The 25868-nt window shown below is 45.7% G+C and overlaps 1 protein-coding gene across 2 annotated transcripts in view; it reads right to left on the reverse strand.

Annotated features, from left to right (window-relative positions):
• Positions 1-8995: 8995 nt before the first annotated feature.
• Positions 8996-25868, reverse strand: part of LOC120017569 (echinoderm microtubule-associated protein-like 4) — a 98992-nt gene continuing 82119 nt past the window's right edge. For both annotated transcript variants that reach the window (XM_038960411.1, XM_038960410.1), the window contains exons 5-24: positions 25521-25661; positions 25135-25160; positions 24735-24770; positions 22969-23092; positions 22536-22685; positions 21751-21820; positions 20549-20659; positions 19577-19672; positions 19310-19444; positions 18855-18990; positions 16496-16647; positions 16130-16255; positions 15343-15474; positions 15053-15120; positions 14842-14930; positions 14616-14713; positions 12307-12394; positions 12002-12100; positions 10477-10607; positions 8996-10151 (exon numbers count right to left, since the gene is read on the reverse strand). In XM_038960411.1, coding sequence (XP_038816339.1) covers positions 9624-10151; positions 10477-10607; positions 12002-12100; positions 12307-12394; positions 14616-14713; positions 14842-14930; positions 15053-15120; positions 15343-15474; positions 16130-16255; positions 16496-16647; positions 18855-18990; positions 19310-19444; positions 19577-19672; positions 20549-20659; positions 21751-21820; positions 22536-22685; positions 22969-23092; positions 24735-24770; positions 25135-25160; positions 25521-25661 — 2536 coding nt within the window. In that variant the 3' untranslated portion in view covers positions 8996-9623. The remainder of the gene's footprint in view (positions 10152-10476; positions 10608-12001; positions 12101-12306; positions 12395-14615; positions 14714-14841; positions 14931-15052; positions 15121-15342; positions 15475-16129; positions 16256-16495; positions 16648-18854; positions 18991-19309; positions 19445-19576; positions 19673-20548; positions 20660-21750; positions 21821-22535; positions 22686-22968; positions 23093-24734; positions 24771-25134; positions 25161-25520; positions 25662-25868) is intronic.

A 25868-nucleotide genomic window follows, 5' to 3' on the forward strand; every position in this document is an offset into this window, starting at 1 on the left:
CGAGCTAGAATAGAGTACGAGGCAGTTTAATTTGGGCACGATTTTTTACAAAGTGAAAACAGCGCCCCCCTATTGAGAAAAGGTTTTAAGCTGCCTATCAATCATTGTTTTTGAAACCAGTGGACAGCCAGTGAAAAATGCGCTCTTCAACAGTTGCGTAGTGCGGATCCCATTCTATGGGGAAAAAAGTAGGTATTTTATTGCTCAATCTAATTCAGTCTGGTAAAAAATAAATCCATAGACGTAATGGACACAAGCTCAAAAGGCAATCTGTAGTTGCTACATCCATTTTTGGACTTATAAATTATATATATAATATCCATTGATTCTTGAAGAATATAACTTATGTCTTATGAGCTTAGTTCAACTGTCACGCTCCATGAAAACCCAAAATATAGGCTTGTTTAACTCCAATGTTTGTAAACATTGTAATGTAAACAAACAATGTATAGCCTCATAACATGGTTAAAACAATAATTGTGATATCATGGATGGTCAGTCCTTGCATCCATAGCTCTGTCTGTTAATCCGAGAGTGGTTACATTTCTCTAGGCCCATCACTCTTTACCAAAACAGAGGCGGGGAAATCGTTTTGTTTTATCTGTGGATTTGCCCTTTAAACAGCTGCATATTGTCAAGATATCAAAGTGTCACCAACAAAAAGGTAACAATAGGCCTATAGTAAATGTAGCATATGACATTCATTTTTCATACGTAAATAGCACTTTTCAGTAGTGCTCAAACATGCCATTCCATGAGAGCAGCATTTATTTTTCAACTGGAATCAATGAGTCCAATCAGTCCTCCATGACAACAAAATCTTAAACAACAGAGTAGGGATGGCTAATAAGTCCTTAGATTTGAGGTTATGCTTAAGTAAAACAATTTGGCTAATCTAGACTTCCATATTTACAAGTCATATTCTTTAAGATCAAGGGGTATAACATTTATTGGAATGACTGGAATTCTGACAGACTTTGGCTTTTAATGTGAAGATATAATGTAATCATATTATTTTATGTAGTAGAAAGTTATGGATTAGAAGAAGCCTAAATTACCAACCAATAAAGTAAAATTGAACATCCATATACGGCCAGCTATGTAAACTTTAACATTGATTTATCACGCAATAGATGTCATTGAATTGGTAACATACATTGTCTTCTTCTAAGGGGAAAGTAATCTAAAAGTAACTTAATGTAATCAGATTACGTTACTGAGTCTGGGTAATCTAAAAGTGACGTTACTGATTACAATTTTGGACAGGTAACTAACGGATAACGTTTAGAAAGTAACCTATCCAACCCTGCACTTCTCAAACCGGCCTAATGTTCTGTTTTTCATCCACCACCATCCTATAGTATAGGTGGATGTGATTGAACACTTCCTGGTGTTGACCAACATTATCCTGAGGTAGCTTTTACACTCTCTTAGGTCTCCTTTCTTCTGTATTTTGAGGTCTAACACACAACCCAAAGACACACACACACACACACACACACACACACACACACACACACACACACACACACACACACACACACACACACACACACACACACACACACACACACACACACACACACACACACACACGCACACTCCCATTACTGAAGTCCTGCTCTGCATCATTCATAACTGTGCTGGCAAGAGATTGAAGTACTTCCTCAGACCACATCATTATGCCATTGCGTTTGCTGTCTCCAGTGATCTGTGAACCAGCCCAAAACATACCTTGGTCATTGATGAGATGTAACCCTGACCCTCTTCCCTCTCCCTTGTCATAGCCGACTACAACATTGAGTGTTACGGCGAGGACTTCCTGATGCTGAGGAACCAGGTCCTACAGTGCTCAAGCAAAACACAGCAGGCCTGCTACACCAGGAGTGAGTATCACCACCAATAGTCCTTCACTTGGCTCCTGCTACACAAGGGCCGTGTTCATCCCTCTCTCTCATGAGCTCATTGGAGAGGAGAGAAAGGGCCCTCCCCTCGGACTTCCTTCACCAATAACCTTTCGAAAGGGAGGCGAGGAATTCGGAAACGAGGACGGAGGAATCAAGTATTTGACAGCTAGTCACGTTTTCAGACAGCCCAGGACTGAGCAATATGACTTGTTCTTGGCAAGGCTGGTTCTCTGGATCAATTGGTAGATTGATGACATTAACTGTCACACATTCCCATAATTACGTACAATGATAGTAAAATCATTGATCCTAGTACATCTTCTGATAAAGACCTTCATCCTACTACATCTCCTAATGTTTTGTGTCTCCTCTACAGAGACCGGGGAGAAGGGCTGTGCTAGGCTGGAGTTTTGCTCTCGACCAGGCTGGAAGTGCTGCTATCAGGACCGCTGCAATGCCTAGAACTGATTCCAGCGGACACTAACCCCACGGCCCAGGACAGGCAGGGGAAGAAGAGCAGGACAGATGAGAAATGATCTGTGATATCAGCTGACAGTGACCTGCTGTTTAACACTTGGTGATTGAATGTGTTTGTATAAATAACTTTAATTTGATGTAAAATCACATGAAATAAAGTCCTACGATATTGTAACCATCTATCTCGAGTCTGAAATGCTGCTATAGTATACATCATTTCATCAGTGTTTTGTTTTGTAAGCATGGAGAACTATTCAAACAGGTTTTACAGGGTCACTTTACTCAAGTTATTCTTTCAAATGTGGGATGCTGAGTCATGCTGCTCATAGGGACACTCATGCATTTTTCCCTTTGCGGTACAGACGGACAGAATTTTCTCCTGTGTGTGTGTGGTGCCTGGCAGTCTGGGACTTTCTATCTATGTGGCAGTCAGTCAGCAAGATCTGCTGAATCAGAATGACACCACTCCTTGGTTTACCTACAGTCTAATACCACAGTCAGAGACCTCTGTCCACTGTTTACTCACAATATGTAATACCACAGAGACCTCTGTCCACTGTTTACTCACAATATGTAATACCACAGAGACCTCTGTCCACTGTTTACTCACAATATGTAATACCACAGAGACCTCTGTCCACTGTTTACTCACAATGTCTAATACCACAGAGACCTCTGTCCACTGTTTACTCACAATATGTAATACCACAGAGACCTCTGTCCACTGTTTACTCACAATGTCTAATACCACAGAGACCTCTGTCCACTGTTTACTCACAATGTCTAATACCACAGAGACCTCTGTCCACTGTTTACTCACAATGTCTAATACCACAGAGACCTCTGTCCACTGTTTACTCACAATGTCTAATACCACGGTCAGAGACCTCTGTCCACTGTTTACTCACAATATATAATACCACAGAGACCTCTGTCCACTGTTTACTCACAATATGTAATACCACAGAAACCTCTGTCCACTGTTTACTCACAATGTCTAATACCACAGAGACCTCTGTCCGCTGTTAACCCACAAAGTCAAATACCACGGTCAGAGACCTCTGTCCACTGTTTACTCACAATGTCTAATACCACAGAGACCTCTGTCCACTGTTTACTCACAATGTCTAATACCACAGAGACCTCTGTCCACTGTTTACTCACAATGTCTAATACCACGGTCAGAGACCTCTGTCCACTGTTTACTCACAATGTCTAATACCACAGAGACCTCTGTCCACTGTTTACTCACAATGTCTAACACCACAGCCAGAGACCTCTGTCCACTGTTTACTCACAATGTCTAATACCACGGCCAGAGACCTCTGTCCACTGTTTACTCACAATGTCTAATACCACAGAGACCTCTGTCCACTGTTTACTCACAATGTCTAATACCACAGAGACCTCTGTCCACTGTTTACTCACAATGTCAAATACCACAGAGACCTCTGTCCACTGTTTACTCACAATGTCAAATACCACAGAGACCTCTGTCCACTGTTTACTCACAATGTCTAATACCACGGCCAGAGACCTCTGTCCACTGTTTACTCACAATGTCTAATACCACAGCCAGAGACCTCTGTCCACTGTTTACTCACAATGTCTAATACCACAGAGACCTCTGTCCACTGTTTACTCACAATGTCTAATACCACAGAGACCTCTGTCCACTGTTTACTCACAATGTCTAATACCACGGTCAGAGACCTCTGTCCACTGTTTACTCACAATGTCTAATACCACAGAGACCTCTGTCCACTGTTTACTCACAATGTCTAACACCACAGCCAGAGACCTCTGTCCACTGTTTACTCACAATGTCTAATACCACGGCCAGAGACCTCTGTCCACTGTTTACTCACAATGTCTAATACCACAGAGACCTCTGTCCACTGTTTACTCACAATGTCTAATACCACAGAGACCTCTGTCCACTGTTTACTCACAATGTCTAATACCACAGAGACCTCTGTCCACTGTTTACTCACAATGTCAAATACCACAGAGACCTCTGTCCACTGTTTACTCACAATGTCTAATACCACGGCCAGAGACCTCTGTCCACTGTTTACTCACAATGTCTAATACCACAGCCAGAGACCTCTGTCCACTGTTTACTCACAATGTCTAATACCACGGCCAGAGACCTCTGTCCACTGTTTACTCACAATGTCTAATACCACGGTCAGAGACCTCTGTCCACTGTTTACTCACAATGTCTAATACCACAGAGACCTCTGTCCACTGTTTACTCACAATGTCTAATACCACGGTCAGAGACCTCTGTCCACTGTTTACTCACAATGTCTAATACCACGGCCAGAGATCTCTGTCCACTGTTTACTCACAATGTCTAATACCACGGTCAGAGACCTCTGTCCACTGTTTACTCACAATGTCTAGTACCACAGAGACCTCTGTCCACTGTTTACTCAATGTCTAATACCACGGCCAGAGACCTCTGTCCACTGTTTACTCACAATGTCTAATACCACGGTCAGAGACCTGTCCACTGTTTACTCACAATGTCTAATACCACAGAGACCTCTGTCCACTGTTTACTCACAATGTCTAATACCACGGTCAGAGACCTCTGTCCACTGTTTACTCACAATGTGTAATACCACAGAGACCTCTGTCCACTGTTTACTCACAATATCTAATACCACAGAGACCTCTGTCCACTGTTTACTCACAATGTCTAATACCACAGCCAGAGATCTCTGTCCACTGTTTACTCACAGTGTCTAATACCACAGAGACCTCTGTCCACTGTTTACTCACAGTGTCTAATACCACAGAGACCTCTGTCCACTGTTTACTCACAGTGTCTAATACCACAGTCAGAGACCTCTGTCCACTGTTTACTCACAGTGTCTAATACCACAGAGACCTCTGTCCACTGTTTACTCACAGTGTCTAATACCACAGTCAGAGACCTCTGTCCACTGTTTACTCACAATGTCTAATACCACGGTCAGAGACCTCTGTCCACTGTTTACTCACAATGTCTAATACCACGGTCAGAGACCTCTGTCCACTGTTTACTCACAATGTCTAATACCACAGAGACCTCTGTCCACTGTTTACTCACAATGTCTAATACCACGGCCAGAGACCTCTGTCCACTGTTTACTCACAATGTCTAATACCACAGAGACCTCTGTCCACTGTTTACTCACAGTGTCTAATACCACGGCCAGAGACCTCTGTCCACTGTTTACTCACAATGTCTAATACCACAGAGACCTCTGTCCACTGTTTACTCACAATGTCTAATACCACGGTCAGAGACCTCTGTCCACTGTTTACTCACAATGTCTAATACCACGGCCAGAGACCTCTGTCCACTGTTTACTCACAATGTCTAATACCACAGAGACCTCTGTCCACTGTTTACTCACAGTGTCTAATACCACAGAGACCTCTGTCCACTGTTTACTCACAATGTCTAATACCACAGCCAGAGAACTGTCCACTTAACGGACCCAACTAGAGACTGAAACATCCAGAATTGACTAGGGAAGACCGTGAAATGAATAACCTCTCCACTATACAGACACACACATACACATGGACGCATGCGTGCGTGCCCACATACACACTCAGCAGGTCAGGTATCAGAGGATTCAGATTGACACAAAATCTCGTCACAGTTTGGTTTTCAGTGACTCAGTGACTTGTCGCCAGAGCTTGACAAAGTCCACATTTAATCCTTCCTCAAACATCTATGTCCCTGAGCCTGTTTCAGGGACATAGAGATGTTTGAGGAAGGATTAAAAGGTGGACTTTGTCACGCTCCGTCAACAACTCAATGTTCCTGAAAACACAACAGTGACTCAATGTAAACTGAAATGATGTATTGAAGCAAACCCTTTCATACCACAAAACATGCAGAGCAAGATCAACACATAGATCAGTGGAAATACTCAAACATCACAGCTTCTCTCTGTTTTAAAATGTTTATTTGCATTTTTTTATTTTTTTTAAATCTTCAGTATTTTTCTAGAGACAGAGCGTCTCAAACATTGTCACATGAAACATGTTTTTTCGTTGTTGTCATTCATACAGTATCTCATCACCATCAAATCATTTCAACATTTTATCAGCATCCCCGTCATCGTGGATGGTCATAATCATGTTTATTTTGAATATCGCAAAAGGTTGTACATGTCTGTGCCCCCCCCCCCCCACGCTCCTTTATGCCCTCCCCCATTCCAACCACGGTGTCACAGCTGTTTTGTTCAAGGAGTGTTGGTGAGACAACCCCAATGTACCCATCTCCCTACCTCCCCCATTCCCGCCCCAGGACACTTAGACATTCATTCACAAGGCTGAGGTTTCAGACCAGTCAAGGAGCTTTGTGTTTTCAACTCACTTCTCTCCTTCCCTTTTTCCTTTGTGTGTTTTGGATACTAGCCATCTAACTCAAAAACATGATTCTATACAAGCCCTTCAGAAAAACTTCTCCTACAAATATGGTTGAATAGAAATAATGGCCCTCTACCTCTCAAAATCCTTAGATCCTTGTCAGGGCCCAGTACACGGGATGCCCTGGTGTCCAAATCCTCCACACCTTACTAATCCGCCCTATCTTAAAAAACATTTTCCCTCCCTTTAACCAACACAGGCAAAACCTACCGAACCCCCACCCCTGAACCCCTCTCAACGTGGACACTAAGTCAAGGCCATTCGTCAGAGCAACATTCAAAGTACATAACGGCTGTAGGCCCCCGATTGGTAGACCACTAACCAAGTCTACATGGGCGAGGTGATTGGCCATGAATACACTGTAAAAACAAGAGGTGTGACACCCCCAGAAAGCCAGTTCACTGTCCCCCACCATAACAACCTGTCATGGTAAGAAGAGCACATTATGCGGACTCGAGAGAGACATTATTTCACACTGTATTGTACGTGCATGGCCTGTGGATGAGCTGGAGGAGTGTGCCCCCTAGTGGTAAAAGAAAGCAATGACAAATGGTTCAGAGGGTCTATCTATATCTCAAGATGAAGAGACCAGATATATACACACAGGCATACCATTATATACATAAAGTAGCCACACCTGAAAGTACAAAATAAATGAGTATGGGAGGGGAAGATCTAGCAAGACCACATGCCCCCCGGGAAAACTGCTTTGTAGCGTTCAGGAAAGACTCCAGATATCGTAAGGTACGAGTTAGTTTATAGATTGACACCTGTCATTGTACGGGGTTCAAAAAGTGTGTTCACGTTCCATGCACTCAGCATTCTGGGAAGGAAATCCCATGTTCACTACAACTACAGAACCACAGGGGGAAAAACTACAGGACAAACTACAGAGAGAAAATCTACCGATAGTAAAGCATTCCCAAGAAGGAAAAAAACTGTTGATTTGCAAGGACAAAAGAAATCTGAAAATACTCATAATATAAAAAGAGAAAGAGGTTCTTTGTGGGCCAGCTGGAAGTCTACATATTTGAGGACAACGCTAGAATAACATCAGCATAACATCGACACAACCATGCCCTCATGCAGTCTTTCACTACGATTGATAACGTCTCTAACCTCTTCACTACAACCCTGTCAATGCCACATTACCGACCTTAGTACACCATCACCGACATGCACCTTACCTCCACAGTCCCGTGTTCACGACAACTACACCTTTCTACACCACATACCTTTTTACAAAGTCCTCTCTCTTCCTTCTGATAATGACAAACCTGGACAATTACTATACTTACTATCAAAGTCTTTACTGTGCATTGCCACATATGCCTTAGTCATGGGTATACATATCCCTTCTATCGTCCTTCAAGCTTCCTTGCTGTAGAAAGCCTCCACTTTCTCTCTCTAGTCACGGACGGACAATTAAAAAGCAATCTCTCAATTCTCTATCCTCTACTTCCAGCCGATAAACAGAAGAGAGTCTCGCTCTCTCTCTAGATGTACCAGCACATTCCCACCGACGGGAGACAGAGAGGGTTGTATAGAAGAAGACAGAGGGGGCTCTCTCCCTCCCTCTGCTGGCTGCGTATTCCTGTGAGAGTGATCCAGTCCTGATTTCTGCAGAAGGGGGGGGGGGGGGGGGGGGGATGACACAAATGTAGAAAACGGCCTAGCAGACACTTAAGACTTTTTTTTTTTCTTTTTTTTTTTCTTCTTAAAAACATCTCAGTCCATTCCAGCAGAGAAGGAACAGTCCCCAGGATAAGATTTTAAAAGGTATAAATCCAAAAGGGAAATAAAAAAAAACAGAAAAAAATGGCAGCATGTTATTGTAGGGCGAGCAGGTGAGAGTCTGCTGGGTACTGGTGGCTGGTGGTTCAGTGCGGTCACTGTGTCCATGGCCACAGGATATCCTATGGCTCATTATTAACCTTTCTGGCCGTTACAACGAGGCTGGATGGATGAGTTTCCTGCAGGGACTCTGGTAGAGAGAACAGCTTATTGCCATGGAAAGGCCGTCTGCACGCACGCACGCACGCACACACACACGCACACACACACACACACACGTCTTGCGCAGCTAACTTTGTTGGGACATACAATTCAGTCCCATTCAAAATCCAATTTTCCTTAACCCCTAACCCTAACCTGTTCCCTTACCTTAACCCAAAAACCTAACCTTAACCCTAACCTAACCCTAGCTGCTACCTCTAAACCTAATTCTAACCCTGACACTAATTCTAACCTTAACCCCCCCACACACACATGTTTGAAAGCCCAGAGTGATGGAGTATGTTTTCATCAGCTGTATGTGATGGTGTGTTACTGGTTGTGTGTGGTCGCAAATGATGCTATGGTGTGTTATTGCAGGTTGTTGCATTATGGAGTAAGGATTAGATTAGTATATACGTTTCTATGGCAACATAGTTTAGACATGTGATCAATATTGAATAAGGGCTGGACTGAGGAGTGAGCATTAGCAGGCACGACTTAACCGTATGAACCAGAACAACACAACGTTCTCTCCTCACGCTCTCACAACGTTGGCTGATCATTTTAAAAACAACATAAACCACTAATATCACTGCCTTGTCTCACGTACATCCTCCATTCTTTTCCAAATAACGCAGACATCAAAAAGAAACAAAAAGAAGAGCATGAAGACACACTAAAACTGAAAACAAAAAGAGACCTGGACAGAGATGGAACCCCCCCGAGAGACGCAGCGACATCGAGGCGCCTCCAGGGGGAGTGCTGAGCAGGAGCGAGAGCGCTGGGCTGCATCACAACCGAGGCTCTTCACAAGGGTGGGGTGAAAGGGCGGCCCTCGTCGCTAGGCGTGGCCGTGTCGTCGCTGGGGTCCAGGCTGTCCTTGAGGCTCAGCGTGCTGTCAGAGGGGGGCGGGGTTAGCTCGGCGGGGGGAGGGGTTTCGGGGGAGCTCTCCTGCCGTCCGTTGGTCGTGGGGGAGGTTGGTGTGGGGGGAGGTGTGACAAGAGCCACTCCCCCGCAGTGCGCCGCTGTGGGGTCAGAGGTCAGGTCGAGGACGGTGGGCGGGGTAGGGGTTGCGGTTGGCGTCGGGGCTGGCTCGGTGGGGGTGGGCGTCAGAGGCACCGCTGGGATGGCGGCACGGAGGATGGAGTTATGTAGGAGCCCCTCCCCTAGAGAGAGGGAGGAGTCACTGGGGACCAATGAGGGGGTCTTCTCCACCAGACGCCACTGCATGACACTGGTATCCTTCCCGCCCGTGGACACCAGGTGACTGTCGTTGTGCATGAAGGTCACATTGGTCACGTGACTGCTGTGGGCGCTGTATTTGTGGCTAGGTGCCTGTGGAGGAAGGAGACATGTGAGCACATTATATTAGGATTTGAAGCTAATATTACAGAAGGCTATACTATATACAGTATGTATACCACAGGAGGTTGGTGGTACCTTAATTGGGGAGAACGGGCTTGACGTAATGGCTGGAGTGGAATGGAATAAATTACATCAAACACACGGTTTCCATTATTTGATGCCACGCCATTCGCTCCGTTCCAGCCATTATTATGAGCCGTCCTCCCCCCACCAGCCTCCACAGATGTATACCGGGACAGTATTGTTGAGCAGTAAGCGGACTCTGCTGGTGCTCAGGGGCCAGGGTCCGGCTTACCTTGGGTCTTGCGCAGGGGTACTGGAAGAGGTGCACTTTGCAGAAGTCATCAGCCAGAGCGATCACCTTCCTGTTGTGGGACCTAATCAGGGCGTTGATGTCTGTACCATCGGAACCCTCAGGCCACACTCCTGGAAGACACACACACACACTGGTTGTTTTGCCCTGCTATCATAGCAGTGAAACCTGCCCTGAACTTTAGCTCCTGTTACTAGCCAGCTATCAACCGGTACTCTACCCTGCACCTTAGAGACTGCTGCCATATGTACATAGTCATTGAACACTGGTCACTTTGATAGTGTTTACATACTGTTTTACCCACTTTATATGTAAATACTGTGTTCTAGTCCAGTGTTATCCTATATAACTACTGCTGTACACAGATTTTCTATTCATGTACTGTCCCTACTGTCTATACACACACCATCATATACATTTATATTCAGGACTTTGACATTTTAATATGTGTATATTTCTTATTTCCTTTCTTACATTTTGGGGGATTTGCGTGTATTGTTTTGTATTGTTAGGTATTACTTTTATTATTACACTGTCGGAGAACATAAACATTTCACAACACCCAAAATAAGTGTACACAACCAATTGGATTTGATTTCGTGTCCTATCCACATGTTCAAGTACGTGAAGCCGTGTGAAAAGCATACCACCAGGGGGCAGACCAACACTATAGGGGCCTTCAGCCACACTAACGTGCACAGTACACACTCCCTATCTTACCTTCTCTCTCTCTCACAGGGAGATATAGGCACATAGAAATGAATAGTGATCACTTCACACACACATGCGATCTCCATTCCCCTGGGTCTTATCAGTTCCAGCCTAGGCGAGGGACAATCTACTGGCTGAGAACTGAGGAATCTGAAAGTCGAGAGAGAACTATTTTTCCAGACTCCTAAAGAACTAAAATATGTGGAGTCGGGGGCTGATGTTGGGCTCTATTTTTTCTGGGCCTGTCCCTCCCGAGACAATGAGAGAAGAACGGGGCAGGGAGCGACAGAAAGAGATGGACAGAGAGAGAAAAAAGAAAGAGGGAGGGAGACAAATAAAGACGGAGATAGAGAGAGATGTGGGGAAGCACTGCAGATACCACGACATGCCGTACTGCAGTGGGACAAAACCAGTAGTGAAACAGAGCAGGGTCAATATTGGGTAGCAGAGTTCAAATGGAAAGGACATGCGTTGCTGTTACGCGCCCGTTACAAACTTGCGTAATACGGATGACATTTTTTTTTTTTTTTTAAGATTGAGAAAGAGAGCAGAGAAAGACAGGATGAATGAGGGAGGGGGAAGAAGAAAAAAAATAGGGAAAGGCGGAAAGTCAAGAGTGCGTAGGACGAGTCCCAAACCACACGTTCTGTTCAGTAGCAGGTCTCACACCCACAGAGGCTTTATACACCCACAGCAGTGGAAATAAAAACCCACTCTACACAGATCCGGCATAGCACAGCCACGAACAGAGCCAAAGCATTCCCGCCATATCCCTATTGCCCAAGTAGATACTGACCGAAGACATGGTAGCCTAGCACACAGGTATAGGTGGTCCAGTCGATGTCCTTACACTCGGAGCGGTTACGGATGTACTTGCAGCCGTTTGGAATGTCCCCTGCAAAGAGGATAGAACCAGGGCATAGGTTAAGGAAATACTTCACAACAGCAGTGTCGGCTATTACGCAGGTTGTTTAAGAAAAAGTGAATGAAATAATGATTTGTCTGATTGCTAAACATCTGTAATTCAGCGCCATGCTCCATCAATGAAGCTGCTGCAACCTTACTACGACACGACACTCATTCGAAGGTGTGTTTACGCACAGTAGAGGATCTCGTAGTCTCCTGAGTTGGACATGATGAACTTGTTGTCGGGGGACCAGTCAAGATGTGTGATGTAGCTGGAATGTCCCTGTTAAACCACACAGAGTCAGAAGGCTGGGCAGGTGATTTAGGAGGAGAGATGAAACAGTTCACAGGTACATTCATGGAGCTAGTGACAGGCACAGCATGTACAGCGCGGGCTAGCTTCGTTTGGCTAATCGTTTCAGAGGAGATCGTTGCCTTTATTAAAACTAGCCCACGCAGCGGTTAAGGGCACTATCCCGGGAGCGAGCTCCAGTCTTCCATCACAGCCCATTGGAGGAGACACTGTGTGTGTCTGTCCTCCCCCTACACTCAGAGTCAGGGAGGGAATCTATGTTTGCCTATCTTGGCACTTTGTTTGATTTCCTTCAGGTCTGCAGGCTTCCATCCAACACACAGACCCATACACACATGCAATCATATCATACACACAACATGGAATCATACATACATACACACACACACACACACACACACACACACACACACACACACACACACACACACACACACACACACACACACACACACACACACACACACACACACACACACACACACGTCTCTGACATCCTGCCAAGTTAAGGCTAGTCACTCCAGAGCTGCTGAGCTCACTTTCTCACACAAACGCATACAAATCTGAATCCCATACTGAACGAAAACACACACACAAAAAGTAGATGTATTTCTGTCTTTATGCATTTCCCTAATTATACACACAATCCTAGGCACTTCCTTATCTGAACAAGAGGACTCGTATACATATTTGCATGTGTCCCTAGAAATCCCTACAAATAAATTCATATACTTATACTGTATATCAGCGTGTCTCGCTGCTTTGCTGTGGAGCTGTGGTTACAGACAGGGGCCCAGTCCTCTGCCAACGCCAATAAAACCTCAAACCAACCTTCCCACAATGTCTTTATTCCCTCTGGCGCCCTGAGCCTTTGAACCGTACCAAATGAGAATCTGGCTTTTAATACTCTCTCATGCAACCCCAAGCTTGTTTTTCAAACATCTCAAATGTAACTGCTGTGCTTCTGATCTCTGATCTGTTATTAAACTACCCAACCCAACGCACTATACCGCCGCATGCTCTGCTGTGGCTGCCAGGCTATGTACGGTAAGTTGCCTGTGGGTTAACATTGGTAACGTTTAGGGTACCAAGACCATAGTGGTCAAGCACCAGAAGCAATGACCGTGACCACAACCTGAGCACCGTGGTCCTGGCCATTGGCATCCAACGCACAGTTGACCAGAGCTCCACAGGCATGGTGGGAAGAGAGAGAGAGAGCGAGAGAGAAAGAGCGAGAGAGTGCGAGAGAGGAGAACGAGTTAGACGGACGAAAAGAGAGACGACATGAATGAGAGGGACATGAAAGAGGGGGAGAAGAGTGAAACGGGGGAGAAAGAGAGTAAGAGAGAGGCGGGAGCCACGAGTGAGAGACACTACATACAGAGAAAGAGAGAGGGAGACAACATTGAAAGAGAAACAGAGAGATCGCAGACTGAGCAGCAGCCAAGCGGAGGCCAAAGGAGGTGTAAAACACCAGTGTGTTTAACAGTGGAGTGATTCACACTGGCCCTGTGGGTCTCCAGTTGACCTATTGGAGTCACAACACAGCGTACCGATCACTCTCTGTATACAGCTACCTCTACCCTGCTGGGGTCGCGTCTTTCTCTCGGTGTATGTCTCGCTCTCCTTTCAAAACAATTCAAGTCAATTAAAACGAGCTTCGTTGGCGTAAAAGGAGCAAGCCGACCGGTGCCAAGGCAATACAAAATGTATTAATAATTCACTCTCTCTCTCCCTCTCGGTTTCTCTCCTGTTGCTTTTCCTGTGATTAATACACTGTGAAAGCACTGATCATATCCATCTCTCCAGCTGCAGGGAGACAGCACTCCCTAGGGCCTCCCACACACATACACACACACACACACATCATTCAACACACCACAGCAGTCTGCATAACTCACTTGGATGAAATGCCTTTACTATGGCTATATTTCTACGCTAAAGGCCTCTTCCCGTGCTGGGTACTGAACTGCTCCCTTTCCTGTCATCACAGGTTCACTGAGGAGGTCAAATATACAGTCAGTAGACAAAGACAGAGTCTCTTTAAGGACAATTATCTTCACACATGCATATAGGCACACACACACACACACACACACACACACACACACACACACACACACACACACACACACACACACACACACACACACACACACACACACACACACACAAATGGTGCTGTACTCACAATGCACTTCCCGCATCTGGTGTACTTGCGGCCTTTCTCCGACACGGTGTGGAGGTAAATGAAGTTGTCATGCGATCCCACTGCCAGCAGGGTGCCATCTGAGGAGGGAGTGAACAGGATTGTGGGTAAATGATCCACCGCGTTCTATTCTGTGTTGAATGAACACAGCGCTTCCATCAAATCCAATTCCACGGTCTGGATAGGGTGTAAGACCAGCTCCACCCACCTACGGAGAAGCGCATGACTGACAGCTGCTCGTTGCCGTCGGTGTGAATGGCCACCAGGTCTCTGGTCTCTGCATCCAGAGCGTACCACCTGGGACACACGGGGAGGGGAGAGAACAACACAGGATTCATAAGAATGGACTTTTCCCATACAGGAGGGAGAGATGGGACAGATCGACACTGAGTTAGAGAAGGGGGTTCTGCTGAACTTACTTTCCCGAGTGAGTACCGATGGCCACAACAGCACCACTGGGGTGAAAGTCCGCACAGTGGCCATGCTCCTGAGAGAAAAAAAGAGCAAGGGAGAGAGAGATTCGCTAAATAAATGTATGTTTGAAATGTAAGGCCTGATTCCTAACTTGAGATTTGTTTGCATCTCAACTGGAGAACTTGGATCAACATTTCAATTTTGTCTGTTAATAAAACCGAAAGGTTAGTGGATGAGTGTGGATTCTTAATCTGCTGTATAGAATAGTTCCCGAAAGGGAGGTATTAGTTCTTACATCCAGGAGCCTGGTCCATTCCAGGGAGTGATCCACAGAGTTCCACAGGCACACCTGCCTGTCCTGGGCACAGGTTAGGAACAGGTCCTTGAAGGGGTGCGACGCCAGCCCCCATAGCTCGTCTGTGTGACCCTGGGGCAAAAGGTCAGAGGTTAGAATATAATGCTGATGGGGTTATGCTTTCATTTTGAACAAACTGACACGACCTACTGAGTAGTAAACGCATATTCTGTATATTCTGTACGTTGCCCATTTAAAGTGGGAATCAAAACCCAGAACTCCAGCGTTTACAATGAAAGTACCCTGCTCGAACCCACTGAGCCATTGGAAACACACCACCAAAAATCTCAGATGACCTCCTTCACACGGGGCTAGCGCGCCTCAGAGGACAGAAGAGGGTGGGATCAGTTGGGCACCCTCAAAAGACGGGAGAAATACCTCCGCCCGGCTGTTTATACAGCGTTCAAATCACCGGGGGAAAATGAAGCCAGTTATACAACACGGGCTCTCTGGAAAATAGCAGCGTCTCGCCCGCTCTGCTCTCCCTCACAGGGAGGAAAGGATTGGGAAAGCAGCTAGTGAGGGGGCCGACACTGGCATCCTTACAACAGGGCTGATCTGGCAGGGCCCTGCAGTCCTGAGATGCCTTTAGCCATGTAGCTGACCCCCCTGGATGTTTCCCCCCTGGATGTTTCACACCAGGAATATTTAGCGGTGGTGGTCAGCTAGTCAGCAGTGAGAGAGAGAGAGAGAGGACGAGAGAGCGACATAGAGTGAAACCTCTCACCTGCACTTCCACCTGGAAACCGTCATTAAACGTCCCCCGCAGGATGAAGTTACGTGAAGTGCCCACCAGAAACTGCTCCCCTTTGCCCTCGGCCACAGCGCGAATGGTTCCATATTGATCGGGGACCTGCAGTGGAACAGATACATTGAGATGTATAACAAACATCTTCCCAAAACAGTTCCAAAATCTGATCAACATTGAATGCTAGGTTTATCATCCTATTGAACATGTGATATTTGACATATATGATACACAGTATATCAGTAAGTGTATATGTCTGTGCATGGTGTACTGGTGTATATGTGCCTGTGTCGTATTCTGTATGGCTGTGACTGGCAGCATTATGTTCTGTATGGCCCACTGCACCTCTATGTCCCTCTCTGGGTTGAGGTCGTGGTCCCAAAGAATGATCTTGTGGTCCTTGCCCCCTCCGGTCAGCAGGGTCCCGTTCCTCATCTGACACAGAGTGAACACACTGCCGTCATGGGCCTTGATCTGACGGCTGATCTGGTACGCACCTACAGGGGGAACGAACAGAGGGGAGGGGAGGGGAGAGAGAGAGAGAGAGAGAGGAGAAAGAGAATTGCCCAGAAGGAAAGAAGAGGGAGAGAGGAATGAGAAAGGGAGTGGGTGGTCGTAAAACAGCTCACAGCGGAGATTTCTGGGAATAGGATACAACAGATATTTGACATTTGCTAATGTACTTTATGTGCCACGGTACAGGCCAACTCGTTGTTCCCTCAGGGGAGCATTTGAGGTGGAAGTGAGAGAGAGAGTGCGTGTCTGTGTGTGTGTGTGTGTGTGTGTGTGTGTGTGTGTGTGTGTGTGTGTGTGTGTGTGTGTGTGTGTGTGTGTTAGCACAATTACAGTACAATCGAGTAACTGACGATTATGGATGAAGAACGTCACTAAACTAAAATAACGGTTTCATTATTATTTATTTTTTTGGAACTAACAGCTGACTGAAGCTGGGACGGCCGGGCATTCGTGCGGTTGAGTCCGTTTCCGCAGTAACATGGACTCTTTACAACGTGATAAAACTCAGTTGCTCCTTGCCGAACCAAGCAAGGTGTTGTAGCAAATGCCCAAATGCATAGTGCCGTCTGTAAAGTTTGGTGGAGGAGGAATAATGTCTGGGGCTGTTTTTCATGGTTCGGCTTAGGCTCCTTAGTTCCAGTGAAGGGAAATCTTAATGCTACAGCATACAATGACATTCTAGACTATTCTGTGATTCCAACTTTGTGGCAACAGTTTGGGGAATGCCCTTTCCTGTTTCAGCATGACAATGCCCCTGTGCACAAAGCGAGGTCAATACAGAAATGGTTTGTCGAGATAGGTGTGGAAGAACTTGACTGGCCTGCACAGAGCCCTGACTTCAACCCAATCAAACACCTTTGGGAAAAATTGTAAGGCAGACTGAGAGCCAGGCCTAATCGCCCAACATCAGTGCCCAACCTCACTAATGCTCGAGGCTGAATGGAAGCAAGTCGCCGCAGCAATGTTCCAACATCTAGTGGAAAGCCTTCCCAGAAGAGTGGAGGCTGTTATAGCAGCAAAGGGGGACCAACTCCATAATAATGCTTGACGAGCAGGTGTCCACATACTTTTGTAGTGTACTTGCAGATTATCACTCCTCCTGTAATAATACTAAATTCTATGCTAATAACACAGACAGATGCACAGCAAGAGGCCCATTCCTCAAGGCTAGCCAGACTGAACCTGAGGCAGTGGAATTCTCAATGGAGGTAATATTGAGTGGCAGAGGGAGGGTATGTGTTAGAATGAATATGCATCAGATGGCGTTTCTGTCTCTGTATCGCTTCTGCTCCCCCACATTGGCATGACCTCCATCCCTGCAGAGCTCAGACAGATGTGGACACACACGCACACAAGCGTTCACACATGCACGCTCAAGCAGATGCACACACACAAACACTCCCACCATCTAACCAGCAGGGGGCACTGTGGCCCAGCTCCACCACAGCAACTTGAGAGCAGAGCAGGTAAATAAAGAGATGAACAGTTTATCCCTGGCATCTGGCCAAAGTTCTGTTCATCCAGTTCGGTAGCATGCCAAGCAAAACCATTACTGCTCAAAACCCCAACACCGTCCCCCCCAGGCACTCTGGCCTGCCAACAATCACACCCACTATTCCTCTTCTCTGCTCCACTTTTCTTTCTACTTTTCTTCCCCGTCTTTCTCTTTCTGTGTCTTCCCGTGTCTCCTTCGAGGCGGTTTTCTTCTCTCCGGTCTCGAATCGCCTCTTTCAGTTGCTCTTCTCTGTGTCTTTGAGACTCACTGAGAAGGTAAGCGCTTGGGATTACTCATTTGGGTATGGCTGATACGGTCAGACGGTTTACCCAAAGTGACTAAGTTTAACACACAAATATTCATATATACGTGGATCATGAGGGACAGCACCATGGTCCAACCAACTGTGCCATCAGTAGCACTATACGGGCGGGTGAAGGGATTGTGTGAGGTATAAAGTACATTGTATTGTGTAAGATGCTGGCTCCACTACGGGTTGGCTCCATTAGAGGCCTGTTTGTGAGGTTTAAAGGTCCAATGCAGCCATTTTTATCTCAATATCAAATCATTTATGGGTAACAATTCAGTACCTTACTGTGATTTATTTCTATTTTATTACAATGATAAACATAAATAGCTTCTTAGCTAAGAGCAATTTCTCAAGCTAGAAGGTATACAAGGTGTGTAGTGTACCTTTGGGTCCCTTCCCTGGGGTCGGCTCCACTGTGCTCCTGCTCCATATCAACATGATGCCTCCAGAGTCTCCCGTCAGGATGTCCCCGTTGTTGAGGAAGGCCAGACACTGAACAAACTTGGGTTTTTCATATTTCTGAGCAGGAAGACAAGTTGAACGAGTTATTTGGTAATAATTGCATTGTGGATGTGTTTAAGGGAGACTAGAGAAAGAGCAGGTGCACGTGTATGGGTAATGTTAAATTACGTAAAGGATACATCATTTTTTGACATCACACCATTATTCAAGGCACTTAAGGTGACACGGTTATTGTGACGCCAATGTGTAAAAACAACCATTAAGTGCACTTCTCTGTTTTGCTTGGCTCAAGCAGATCTTTACACGCTTTTAAGTCCTGAACAAGTGAAGTACTTTACAAGTCCTTTTAAAAGAGTATTACGGTGTGTGTCCTCACCCCGAAGATGCCCTGCTTGCGTGCCAGTGAGGTGCCAGCCCAGGTCCAGAAGAAGATGTGGGACTTGCCACAGGTTACTATGGTGTTGGCATCAGTAGGGTGGAACTCTACCGCAAGCACCACCTCATTTGTAGACTAGAGGAGGTGAAACGGAGATCATATACAGTTAAAAAGAAGATCCCTTTTTATAACCCAATCGTCAAAAGGCAATGATTTACGTATTTTACGCAGAATTACACAGTATAAAACACCCCAGGTATCTCTGACCTTGATTTCAGCGATCTTGGATTTCTTCTGCCAGTCCCAGACAGTCAACATGTGGTCGTTACAATCATCAATCACCGCCAGGTGTGTGCCCGAGTCCTGTAGGAGACACCCAGGAGGAAGCAAGGTGTCTTCATGTCAGTAAAGCTTGTATGAAACACAGATCCTATTGTCTGCAATTCAATAAATCTGCCATAACATAATTCCAGTTTATGCCTGCTATTCTTTGATAGTGCATATTAACTGTTATATACTGTAGGTCGATGAGAGGGCATGGAAAATTCTAAACATGAATCAACCTGTTGCATAAATGGCCATAAAGCTAGCAGGAATAACCAATAAACTTCTAAGCGGTTAGCCATTAAGTCGACTTGGCATATGGTATCAGCAACGACATACGATGATGTGTCATCATCCTTCATTCGGGATGTACTCATCTTTAATAAAGCAAATCCACTGCTTAGCTAGACCTCTGATAGCATAAGAGGATAATGATTCACTTAACCTAGAATGCGTGTGTGTGTGCTCGTTTTTATGGAAATGGGTCATGGCGTATGTGTGTGAGTGTGTGCGTGCGTAGTTCGCTTGTGAAGGGAGCCAGACAGTAAAAGCAGAGTTCTGGAATGTGCTAACGGAAGACAGGGAGAGAATAGTAACGGTAAACTACTACTGATTAGAGAGCATATGAGGTGCTCAACACCACGACGACACCACTCGGGACCCGAGAGCCTGATCACGAAAGGGCTCGGTTCAGAAACACACAGCACCTAGAACCCCATACCTGATTCTAGAACATCTTATCTAGACTCACTAACCACTGGCTGCGATGTGATTACGTAGAACACTAATATGTAGGATCTGTACACTTCCCAGGATGGGGTCTCACATGAATTACTACACTATAGTACCCATATTTCCCATAATGACTAAAACGTCCTGGATTATATCATTAGAGGTGTTAGGAGGGGTGCCCACCGCTTTGGAGAAGGCCAGGGAGCCCACCCCTCTCTCGAAGGTGCCCAGGCCGATGACCTGCAGGGTGGACAGGCTGACCGAATCCCACACTCTCACATGGGGCTGCAGTGGCTGCAGGGGGAGAAGAAGAGAACACGTCATTGAACTCTCAGCGTAGCCAAACTCAGACACTATGGTTGCATTTACAGTGTATTCTTCTTGACAGCATCCTTTCCTTGTTTCCTTCCCTTCACAATCAGTGGCAGATGAGGAGAGGCTAACACAACATTTGACCGGCTCTCAGCTTTTCACTGTGTTTCCTAACCAGAAACGTGCATGTCTGTGTCTCGGTTGGGTCGCGATACTCTTTTCCAACTTCCTTTGCTTGTCTCCTCGTCTTCACAAGCACTGGTAGACAAAATAACTAGATTGAATCCCACCCAATTGCTTTTTACCTATCGCATCCTCTAAAGATCAGTGATCATTAAGGAAAAGGGGAAGGAGGTGAGGAAAAGAAGCCATTTTGAAGACTTGAGAAAGCATTCAACAGTTATAGTCAGTAAGTTGTAAAATATCTGGCTCACTGACAGACAGGATCCTCTTCTACGGACTCATTTCGAGGAAGGTTAGAGCCAGTTTGACATGTTTGCAACCAGAGAGCTTAAATATAATGAGTTGCATTAGAGTATGGATTATTGGTATGCTTGAGTAAATATGAGGCACCGGTGTCTGGATGTGCCTGTCAAAGACATGAGTGAGCCTGATTGTGCAACGCAAGCAGAAATACTCATACTGTACACAAGAAGAGACATTGTGCAAACAAGGATTATGCTTTTATAACCACAGATAGTCATGTCATTCTGTATTTGGCAGGCTGGTATAAGAGGACTTAAAGGAAAACTCTCACTTATTTTGGTATTTGTTTCGTTAGTCCGTTGTTGACATAGTCCCAAAACATTTTGGGACTATGTCAACAACGGACTAACGGAACAAATACCAAAATATCGTTTTTGAGGTGGAGTTTTCCTTTAAGTTCCTTGGAAAACCCCTTGGTGTCACCTATGTGACATTTGAAGCCCTGTGACTTGCCCAGTTGCCTGTGTGGATGTATGACGGGGAAGAAAACAGGTTGAACAAACATGAAATGTCACACCGCCGATCATATTATTAAAAGATTTGGCTAGCAGAAAGTTGAGGGGTGAGGAGGTGGGACAGTGACTCACCCGCCCATCCTTATCCACTCCTGCAATCTGTCCCGTGGCAATGCGGATCTTATCAGGGTGAACAGCAAGGCTGAGAGAGACACAAAGAGAACGAGATCAAAAAACAATGAAACGTGTCTGGTGCGTAGGAAACTACCTCCCTACTGAAAACACCTACAGTCAGCAACAATCCGTAGTAATAAGTGGAGTATGTCAGGTGTGAAACGAAGCTAGATGAGAGGTAGCTGTTTGACTGAGCAGGCCTGTGTGCATGTCTGGCCCACGGCCTGGTGGGAAGAAGTGAGGCGTATCGTTTCAAACATAATACAGGTTTGAGTCAGCACGCCGCTATCGCACAGACTCATTTGACTCTCCCACTTCTCGCTCACCTAAACAGAAGACATTTACATCTCATTTGCATAGTATGTTGATCTTAAGAGGCTCCTGAGTGGATGGAAGCCGGAGACAGTTGAGCGGGAGATGTCAGTTACACGGCGGTTAGTGTAGGAACCATTGTGTCTGTGACAAGTATTTGCTTAATCCGGATGAAAGGTTTTGTATGAAGTGTTATATACAGTATTCAGACACTTGGGGACATATTATACTACCTTCTGTATCTAGTGTATCTTATCTACTATCTCCACGATACACAGCCCATGGTACTGCGTAGGTTACCGTATGAAATCAACACCATACTACACAACCAAGTCTGACCAAAACTCCCAGTTGCCACCAACTCACCGTTTTGTGTAAAACAATAAATACAAAACAAAACAAAATGACAGTAGAACAGGATACCAGCTCACCATTTGACACTGTCTGTGTGGCCGAGGTAGTGGCGCTGTGTCCTCTCCTCATAGTTGAAGAGCACTACCACAGAGGCAATAAAGTAAACACTCTCCCCTGTCGGGAGCAGGTACACGTTGGCTCGGCAGTCTTTCCCCCTGTAGCCATACCTGACATTGGGAGTCAAGGAAACACAACAGAACACACAGAAGGAAACCCATTGGGGGAAACACAAGAGACCTCAAACGGGACCTCTTAATAGTATAACTGGCTCATTCTACCAGTCTCTTTTTCTTCATCTGCAATGTGAAAACAACTGGAAAGGTGAAAGTGAAGACCTAGAAGACATCCACCATTTTGCTTTGCTCCACAGACAGACAACAGAAGGACCGAGGTCAGGGACATACAGAGTGAGAGCGTTCGGGACCAGGCCCTGCTGAGACGAAAGGATACACCCACTCCAGTTTGAGTCTCTCTGGAGGAAGCTCTGTACGCACGTCCTCGTAGTTCTCCACGTCCGCGGGGATGAACATGGTGATGGGTCGACCTCGCATGAACATCTTGATGTAGTCTCCCTCTGCGGAGGAGACCGACAAAAGAAAGTCGCTAGCTTGCTAAATCACGATCGCCATTTTGACTTGTTATATACAGAGGAGATCTGTTGGATACTAAACCCATGCTTTTGCACACACATTCAACATTCAGTATCGGCACAGGGTAAACATATTAGCAGGGGCAGACCTGGGTTCAAATACTATCAGAAATGATTGAAAATACTTTTTAAGTATTCAGGCAGGCGAGAGCAAACACTCAAATAAGTATTTGTACCCAGGTTGGGGTAGTATTTCTCACACAAGAAAACCCTGTTAAGGTAATAAAGGTTAATATGTCATGAGACTGAGACTGTATGACATGAGTTTAGTCCATTAACAGAAGAATTTCAGCAGCCTGACTGCTCACCACCCTCCCCACCGGCACACATAATCACTTGCTTTGAGAACACTTTTTTTTTTTTTACATAAACACCTCAAAAATCCTAGAAAAGCCTTATGAGTTTGGTTGATTTATTTTTTGTATTATTATTGTATATACTGTTCAGTTAGTGTGCTGCACATGCTTTCCACTCGTCGAGGGATGAGATACTGTACAGACAGACGAGGAGACAGACATGGACAGACTGAGAGAAGCGTTGGGTGCCGTGCACCGGCGCAAAGCAGTGAGTCAGCAACACCAAACCCAGCTGAAATAAGAAAACGTGATAGGGGCATAGAAGAACGAAGAGAAGAGGAGGAAGAGAGAGAGAGAGCAAAAAGAGGGGGGAGGTAAGATTTGTGGGAGACTGGGATCAGTGGAATGTGTGCGTTTCCCTCGTCCGCTCTTCCAGCGCTGTGGGTTTAGGGCTCTACTCTCCAAGTGAGAAGACAATAGGGGGAGAGGGAGATTTGGTGGAGAGGCACAGAATTTCAACATTGCTCATAAAATAGTGAGGGCTTTCTTCCAGTTTTCTCAAATTGAGGGGGAGGATACAGTAGATCCCAGCACTGAAAGTTCAGAATCCATCACAGGAATTACGTAGCTATGACTAGCTAGCATTTACTGGTACAAAGGGACACAAATAAGTGCCTTGTGGACACAAATAAGTGTAGCCATGGTCTGCAATATTCTTATTTAACTGATGGTCCCCCTCTATATCTGTGTCAATTAATGCTGGTAAAAGGCCCGAATTAGCTGAATTTTAGTCCTAAGTGTCGGTCTGTCTGTGGAGCTAATCGAGTTAGCTAGCGCCCCGCCCAGCCATCTCGGAACCAACCACATTCCTCACATGACCTGCCTGAGCCAAGAGAAGGACACTTTTAGCCGGACGACACTATGTTAAGTGGCAACGGGGCACAGTGGGGCGTGGCATACTGGCAAAGCTATGCCCTTTATTTAGGCTGGGCATCGCCTGAGGACAATGGCATGGAGGAGGGTGAGAAGGTATGGGGGGGGGGGGGGGGGTATTTCTGTATTTGAGGGAGTGATAGAGGACAGAGAATGATGGAGAGAAATAGGCGGGTGAGGGTGCAGAGGGGAGAGAAAGATCATGTCTGTACTTGACCCGATGAAGGGAGCGGCAAAGAAAGATAGATAGAGGAAGAGGTAAATCAGCCGAAAAAAGCGGAGGGTTGAGAAGCGCTCGCTCCAAGGCTGCTAGCTCTCGCTCTCTGTTGTCAACTTACCAGCTTGGCTGTTTTTCTCACGGGTTGACATTTTGGCTGGTCATGAGACAGAAACAACATCACTCAAAACACACGCGCACACAATGACAGTACACGGGGGCGAAGATGAATGATCTGAAGAAGACAACGCTGACTAGTTGGGTCGACACAATAGGATGAGGACACGTTGGAAAGAGCCACAAGAGGCACTCTAAAACAGAAATACTACAGTGTCGCATTTTCATAAAGGCCAATGAGAACATACTTTAGTTTACGTTGTATCATATTGTACAAAGTTCCAATTGTTCCAAAAAGGGCCAAGTATGTGGCTATACTACAGTGCATAGGTCTAGTGGTTCTATTATGTGGTGGTGGATGGTTTACATGGAAAAGACAGTAAACGATATGGGAGTGTGTTCACCTTGGCTGATCACTGGGTCTTTGTGCCTGGAAGAGAATGGAGAAATAGCAATTAGGTCAGCCCGTGACTTGTGTCGACAAAAACAAAGTGACAGGTTGACAGTCTGACAGTTGGGTCAATTTAGCAGCATCCTATATTAGGGAGGGACTTTGGATGAAAACAATATAGGGAATTAAGGGGTTGTCATAGTGATTGGAGGATAGTGTCATGTCTGAAAGGTACAGTACTCTCATATACCCCATAACACGTATGCAGGCCAGTTTCAGCTCTTAATTCAAAACAGAAGCAGAATTCAATTCTGATGTACCACTGTATCTGGATTACACTGCCACTCAGACGTTTACACTGTATAAGAGTTGCGAAGGTGGGTCCCATCAGCCACTCACTTGTCTGCGTTCTTCACCACCTTGGCCAGCAGCTTGGAGGTGGAAGCAGCCTTCACCAGCTTGTTCCTGCTCTCCTCGCCACTCTCCCACGTGCTGCTCTGAGAACGCTCTATCCCCGTGCCCCGCTTCGCACTGTGACCCCTACACACACACACGGAGGAACGCACATGAAAAACAAAACAGGTGTATACCACACAGATGGATCAAGAGAGGAAGAGAGTTAGCTAGACAGAGAGAAAATAAGGAGTATGGAGAAGTGCCATGGTGATAAGGGAGACTGCTTTGAATTGGCTATTATTACTAATTTTCGATATGTTCAACTGGAAAAAGTGCATTGGAAGTGTGTAA

The sequence above is a fragment of the Salvelinus namaycush genome, chromosome 22 (genome assembly GCF_016432855.1).
Source record: "Salvelinus namaycush isolate Seneca chromosome 22, SaNama_1.0, whole genome shotgun sequence".
Classification (NCBI taxonomy): Eukaryota; Metazoa; Chordata; class Actinopteri; order Salmoniformes; family Salmonidae; genus Salvelinus; species Salvelinus namaycush.